The following is a 7500-nucleotide window of genomic DNA, read 5'->3' as shown; positions in this document are numbered from 1 at the left end:
CCATTTTTTTTACATTTCTGACATAACTAACTCATTATCTTACAGTGGTTAAAGTTTCAGAAAAAAATCAATGTTGAAAAAATTTCGCGTGAACGTCCTTAAATAGCTGTATCTCAGTCACACTTAACCCAATTAACACCAAACTTGGGGATTTTGTAAATATCGGTGTGCTCTTTCTGACTATGTAGCTCAATAGTTGCTGATCCCATAATTTACGGACTCATATATCTGGTCCCCTTCGGCTTGAAATCAGGCAATTAAGGTTCTGAATCAACACCTACAAAGGAACGTATAGACTTTTTCAGAGTTTCCCTGTGTCATCATCAAAGAAAGTATTGCTTCATTTCGTTCGCTTATAGCTTAACATAATTTATTGTCACCTGCTTCATAACATTATCCATAGCAAGAATGCACATTTTTCAACAATAGACCTTTTCACAGTTTCTGACGCCATATTAGGTGGGGGACAAACATGGCTTAAATTACAGTGAATTTATGGGAATTTTGCCAACTTCGAACCATTAAAATTCCCTGAAGGTCTGACTATTGTGGATAGCGAGAATACTTCTCAAAAACTACTTCTATTGATTATTTTTGTGAAGTATGATGATCAGAATCAAGCTATAAAGACCATAAACAAAATTTGTAAATTTCATATAAACCCTTGTAAACAAAATTATGCAAATTCCCAGGAAATTTAAAGTGACATAAGGAGATTTCCAATATCCAGTTTTCAGTTGTTGTGCCTTGTGCCACGTTTGCCCCTCAGAAAGATGGCGTCAGAAACTGTGAAAAGGTCTATTTCAGTCTTAGCAGTACAGCAGGACATTGTAATAATAGTAATATCACCTGGACCTAGTTTAATAGCGTAGCTCCCAATAAGCTCCTAAAGCTCAGTGTAAGAGCATCCAAACTAGTAAATTATTGTGTTGCCGCTGGTTCATCTCTTGTCTAATCATGTACTTTTCTGGATAGAGCAGTTTTCAATTGACTGTCGAAAGTAATTACGCTATTGCAATTGCTACACTTGGTGATTGCATGGTTTAAAAATCTCACGCCAGTTTATCAACCAATGAAAAGGATAACCGAAACCAATCACTATTTGGATGCGTGATTTTCCCTGCACCTTTGAGCAATTAAGTTACTTGGAATTGCTATGAATTTGGATGGGTTCAGTGCCCTGTTTGCACCTGCTGTGATTGGCTGAAGTACAATTACTTTCGGTATTTGTTTTACGATACTCAATTGAAAAGCGCTTTATAGATAGTAATAAGAAACAAGATTTTCTGCATTTGGTGGGGTGGGTACAGGGGTAAAGTTGCAACCCTATTGTTGTGTAAAGGTAAGCAGGTGACCTCGAGATGAATGCTTTACATGTATATTGGTTTTGTCTGATTTTCAGATTATGATAGAATTTTGGTTGAATCAAAACACTGTGCATTCCATTTCAAGCAATGTTCTTTCACATGGAAAGGTATAATATAACATTTAGGTTACCTGTGAGAATCTGTCAAGGTGGTTTGACGAGGCATGGTACTGTTCGAACTTATTTGATAAGTGTAGTTTGCAACCTGAAAACTTATTAACTCAAAAATTGTTCAGAAATTTACCATCCCAAATATTCACTTGCCAGCATTAATGATGAGAATGTAGACTAATTGAATCACTTGTTGGTTTAGTAATTTTGCTATTCTGCTAAGTGATTCATTGACAATACCTTTCCATTGAAATTCAAATTTTTTTCATTGGAAATCCATTTTTTTGTCGCTATGTTAAAATTTAATATTATTGTTGTCACTTACAGGAGTATTTCATGCCATCAGTTGACCATGTTCGAGTGGTAAGAATTTTAGTGAAGCATGTTCATTCCTTTGTGTATGCCAAGGGTCCAGATGTGAGTCAGTTTTCCAGTCTGCACCCATCTGATGAGCTTAAGAGGTAGGTTTAGAATACACTTGCAGCTCTTTGAGAAGGAATACATGGTTGTTACAGATATGTCACACAAAAAGTCAGTGTTCCATTGAAAAGGTTTAAGACAGGGTACCTGTAGGAAATCTAAAGTATTCAATCTATTGTCATTCCAGTCGAACTTTCTTCCTTTTCTTCAGTCCCCCATTTGACTTGTTGGGTGAGTTGTATAGCATTGTTGCCTATTTGACCATCTTAAGTGTGAACAATGAAAGTGGCAATGGAATTCCTAAAGAATTGGATTGATTTTTATGTAGCTTTGTACTGAAGGGATTAAGCATTTAGTCAGGTAAATGTTTTATTTAAGGAGTTTAAAATAATTTTACACTAACAGCCATCATTAATTATGTTTTAGAGCTATAATACCACAATTTCTTCAAAAGAAATTGTATCATTTTCTTCACCACTGCTTTCTACATTGGCCTTTGGACCCTTCTTTCAGAATTGTAAGCATTTTCTGTTGTAATCATTGTTTGAAAACTCCAAATTCCTTAAATAAATATGATTTGTTGTTGGATGTTTTTTAACCATCAAGACTTCCCTGAGGCTTGCTTTCTTTTTCTATAAAGGAACCAATTTATTTAAGGGTGAAGTCTTCTAGCACTGGAGCACTAATTAAATAATGTGGACACTGTAAACTGAAATCAACAAATTAATGCCAATCAAATCAAATCAAATCAAATCAGATGTTGGTTTTTGGGGAGAGGAGAAAACCAGAGTACCTGGAGAAAAAGCTCTCGGTGCAGAGTAGAGATCCAACAAACTCAACCCACATGACACTGAGTCTGGAATCAAACCTGGGTCACATTGGTGGGAGGCGAGTGCACTCACCACTGCACCATCCCTGCACCATAATATTATTAAACCCAAACTTAAATCATGCTGATTTTGCACAACCTTCCACTTTTGTGAATAAATTAAAATGCTACTAGAGCCAGAAATTTTGAATGAAATAAACATCAGTTTCTTCAATACTATTCTAGAAATCTAAACTTTCATCTAGGAAGGGGGGGGGGGGGGGGGGAGGGGTCTTATCTAGGAGTGTACACATAAGAAGCACTTTTGCCAAAGGAAAAAAGGAACTGATTTTATTTTCAGGACACTTTAAAGGAGCAGTGTCACCGGTGGCACATGCGTGACAGCATGCCAAAATTTTTGAAAAAGTTTGCCAACTTTTTCAAAGGAGTGTGTGGGTGTGAATATCTTACACAATCAAAGCCATCCGTGGTTGCTTTAGTGAAACAAATATCCTGTGGTGTTCAGAAACAAATTAACTATATATTCATTGTCATTCTTTGCTCCTTTTTTCTTTGATTTTGTTGTTTGGAAGGGGTTTTGATTGTATGTTACCATGTTGAGCTGGACCCGGACAAATAGTGATTCATTCTCCTCAAGAAAGCAAAAGAAGAGCAGTCAAAATACCAATGCAGCATCTACAATGAAGAGAAAACGTTTTAAGATGTGAATTCATGAGAAATTCGACGTATGGTGTAATCGAATTGCAAACTGTTTCATTATTACCAAGGATTGAAGTCCATCTCCGTATTTCATTTCTAGCGAGTCGCTTATTTAAAATGTCAAAGATCACAACGTCGTTAGTTGATAACACATTTACTATCTTCGCTCTAAAATGTCTATTTGAATATTTTGAAGAAAAAGCTGCATTTAGATGAGAGGAACTGGATGCACTGGTTGTGTTAATTTGTTGCACAAATTATAAAACCGCAAGGGGTTAGTAAAACATGGCTGAATTTTTGGCTGCTTATCGTCTTTCGACTTCAAAGTCATCTCTTGGAAATAAATGCACTCTCTTTCAGCTTTGGAATGGCATGTTAATCTTGATTGATCTGTCTGGTTTATCGCAGAGAAAAAAATATTTATTATTTTTTTTGTGAGTGCTTGAACCGCGGACAGTGTTCCCTGTCACACTTCACTGAATTCAACTGTCATGCAGAAAACAAACAGGGCATCATATTTGTGTTCAATTTTATTTCTTGGACTCCAGATCATCGATAATTGATAAATATGCATTTTACTTCTATTTTAAAGCCATATTTAGTCTTGCCTTCAACAGAAATAGCAAAAAAATTAACGTCTGTTAAAATGTGTGTGTGAAAATACTGTGCATGCCATCCCATGACACTGCCCCTTTAAAGTTAATGTTAAGAATCATGTTTCATGTTAGGTACTGGAGACATGGCTGAGCTATGTTCAACCTTGGAGGTATTGCAAAGTTGGTATGTCTTTGGCTAGTGGAGCTGAAAATCCCAGAGGAACGTCAAGTCTGGAGTGGTGAGTGACTATGTACTTAATTAACTGAGTGGTAGAGCCGGACAAGAAAATATTTGGCGTGAGGTCATGACGTACGGACCAAGCGCAGTGAGGTCCATGCACCATGACCAAGGCAGTGAGATCCATGCACCATGACCAAGGACCAAATATTTTCCTGTCTGGCCCACCCTAAATTCAGTCAATAAGGATTGAGAAGTTACAAAATTCTGCACAGACATTTATCTAATATTTTGTTTGCATTTGCTTTTCTGGCTGTAAATAACTTTGATGTTTAAAAGCGACGAAATCCTCTAAATTGCATCTCATAGAGAAGTACATGTTCCTAGCAGTGCAATACAGCTTTTTCCAGGCCTTCTCACGATAACGCGTACGGTCCTCATGCAGGAATTTTCAAAATACACACTTCTTGATTCCAAACTCCATGCAAAAAAAGAGTCCCTCCCCCGTACCCATGAGACGTGACTATCCCCTGCCATCCCCTGCCAGACGCCAACCCAGTACTTCATGGTCACAGGCCTCTTTGTTGTGGCCCTGACTGGGGTGGCTAGGAGTTGCTGGCACTCGCCAAAGGTGCCACCCTGGACTCTAGTGGGGGCGGGGGCATCCAGCTCCCCATAGTAGGCTAAGGCTTCAACCTGTCCTACCCCAGTACTTATGAAAAAATTCTTGTCAGAAGTGGGATTCAAAGCGCACACCCCTACATAAGAAGAAATGGCAAGCCAAGTTGTGTAATAAGGCATTATTATTATTATTATTATTATTATTATTATTATTATTATTATTATTATTATTATTATTATTATTGTTGTTGTTCTTATTATTATTATTATTGTTGTTATTATTATTATTATTATTGTACGTTCACAGCAACTATGCTTTGCTGGAGTTTTCCTGGAAGCCAAGTTGCAACTAGTAACCTTGGGACCTTTCTCAAGGACCTTTCTTGAGATTGTTGCCATACCAAGAAGAACGGACTTCTGTAAGAGGTCAATCCCAACATCCACTCCAATTTCGTCCAAATTTGCTTTCAAGTCCCTTGGCATGATCCCAAGGGCTGCCACTATGAGTGGGATAACTTTAATCTACCAAGTTCTCCTGATTTCCCTTGTTTAGACTTTCAAAAAATCCTCTTCGCGTCAGAAAAATCACACTTCGCCCACCAAACATTTTCTCCTGCGATTCTCGTGAGGTTGACTTCTGGCAAGTCTAGCCCTTGCTAAATCTTGGTATTATTACTAAGATTCTCAGTTGAGTATGACACTAGCGAAGTTTGGTGAAAAGTTTCAGTGTTAAAGTTACCATGTTGTCAAGGGCAACTTCCTTCGTTTCCAAGAGTAACTTTTAGGGCCTTGACGTCATGAGCGATGAGCCCGCCAAAATCTACAAATGGTAACGGTTAAATTCAAACTGGCGACCGTTACCAGCTAAATGACATCAAACCCTGAAAAGTTACCCTTGGAAACAAGCAAGTTGCCCGTGACAACATGGTAACTTTAACGCTGAAACTTTGTCACCAAACTTCCCGAGTGTCATACTCAACTGAGAATCGTAGTATTAGTAGCATTAATAATTTTAGTATAATTATTTATTATGGTTATTATTATTATTATTAATTGTTATTGTTATTGTTATTATTATTATTACTACTACTGGTGTTATTATGTCTCAGGTACCACCACTTAGCAATGCAGTTGTTTACTAAGGAGCTTTAAGGTGGCTAAACACAGTTTTTGATACCTATGTTTCATTTACTTTTTTCTCTAAAACCCTTGATCCTTTCCAGGTCGCCAAAAATGGTAGCAAGCAAGTTAACAACACGAACTTCAGTTTTTTGATAGTTAAGCTGATGTATATGTCGTTGCCATGGCAACATGAATAAAGATAAACAGGCCTTAAAATCGGTTTTGTTTATTTCAGAAAATCTGGTCGTTAGATTTTCTTTATAATTTGCATGCGACAAAGTTGTAACGATGCTCACAAGTTAACACTATTTTAGTAATAATTTGACAGAGAGATCTTGAATTATCCCTTGTTGAAGGTTCACTGGAATATCTTGAATTTCCTGTATTAAAGTTCAAATTTTTTTCAATACTCCAGTTACTTATTTCTTAAAGTATTTTGGTGCCAAATGTTGTTAAATTCTAACACATGCATGGTTCTCTAAAAATAGGCGTATTTCAGAGAAAGCTATTCCGCATTCAACCGCAGTTTTTTAACTCACTACACAGTACATGCGCTGCATTTAGCTGGGTTTTTTTGATAACAAAGAATAATCTACAAATTGGGGAGTTCTTTGCATCGTTACCTTTTCTAACATACATTTCTCATAAAAGACTAAAACCATCAAAACACTTTGTTCAATTATGAGGAAAAATAGTGCAGATAGCGGAAGTGTTGAGCAAATATAATAATAATATTGCTGTATTGAAGCCATGTTTTTTTTTTTTTTTGCAATCCTTGCGCGCGCTGCATTGCATTAGCAAGAGCGTATGCAAAAACTGTGTTTGGCTGATATTGTTAGGCTGAAAGAGGTTCTCAGTTCTGAGATGAAGACTGGCCTAACCCTGAATTGTCAAAATCCTTTCTCTCTCATTCAGGAAATTCTTTATCTTTGAGAACTTGTTGTTCTACTCTGCATTACTTTTGGAGTTTGCATCTCGTGCCTGTCGTTTCAACCTTAATTCAGCCAAAGATGCTCATCTGCTCTTTCGAGTCATTAAGGTATTGTGCTTTATCATGATTTTAAGTCTAGTGTTATGTTATCTCTACATTGATAATTTTAATATATTACAACAGGCCACTTTCAAAAATACCATAACACTCTTTGTTTGCCCTCCAAAATTTTGCATAAGCAAAATAAAAACAATCCTTATGCAAAATTTTGGAGGAAAAACAAAGTATTATGGTATTTTTAAAAAGGCCTATTAAAAAATTTAAATTTCAACACAGTTTGTTGTTGTGTTGTAACCGTGTTTTTAGTTCCGGTTTTAACCAGTTGGTGTAGAACACTTCCTTGAGTTCAAGCAAATGTATCTTTTAGCTGAATCTACAGTCTTTAACATTCAACCATGCATTTGTATTTACAGTTTGCTGACCTGCTCAGATAGAAATAGAAATTTTTATCTGTCCAAAAATGTTCCTGTTGTGTTACGTCTCACCAATGTAACAGGACCTGCATCTAAATTTATATACAAGAAATCAACTAGACTGTTTACAAACAAAATCCAACCAGCAATAGCT

The 7500-nt window shown here is 36.6% G+C and overlaps 1 protein-coding gene across 2 annotated transcripts in view; it reads left to right on the top strand.

Annotated features, from left to right (window-relative positions):
- Positions 1 to 7500, top strand: part of LOC138047570 (sphingomyelin phosphodiesterase 4-like) — a 24228-nt gene that overhangs the window by 10184 nt on the left and 6544 nt on the right. For both annotated transcript variants that reach the window (XM_068894477.1, XM_068894478.1), the window contains exons 8-12: positions 1403 to 1474; positions 1805 to 1938; positions 2324 to 2414; positions 4154 to 4260; positions 6858 to 6981. In XM_068894477.1, the coding sequence (XP_068750578.1) occupies positions 1403 to 1474; positions 1805 to 1938; positions 2324 to 2414; positions 4154 to 4260; positions 6858 to 6981 (528 nt within the window). The remainder of the gene's footprint in view (positions 1 to 1402; positions 1475 to 1804; positions 1939 to 2323; positions 2415 to 4153; positions 4261 to 6857; positions 6982 to 7500) is intronic.

The sequence above is a fragment of the Montipora capricornis genome, chromosome 4, assembly GCF_036669925.1.
Source record: "Montipora capricornis isolate CH-2021 chromosome 4, ASM3666992v2, whole genome shotgun sequence".
Lineage (NCBI taxonomy): Eukaryota > Metazoa > Cnidaria > Anthozoa > Scleractinia > Acroporidae > Montipora > Montipora capricornis.
Note: the sequence above shows the minus strand (reverse complement) of the source record. Positions and strands in the feature narration are given on the sequence as shown.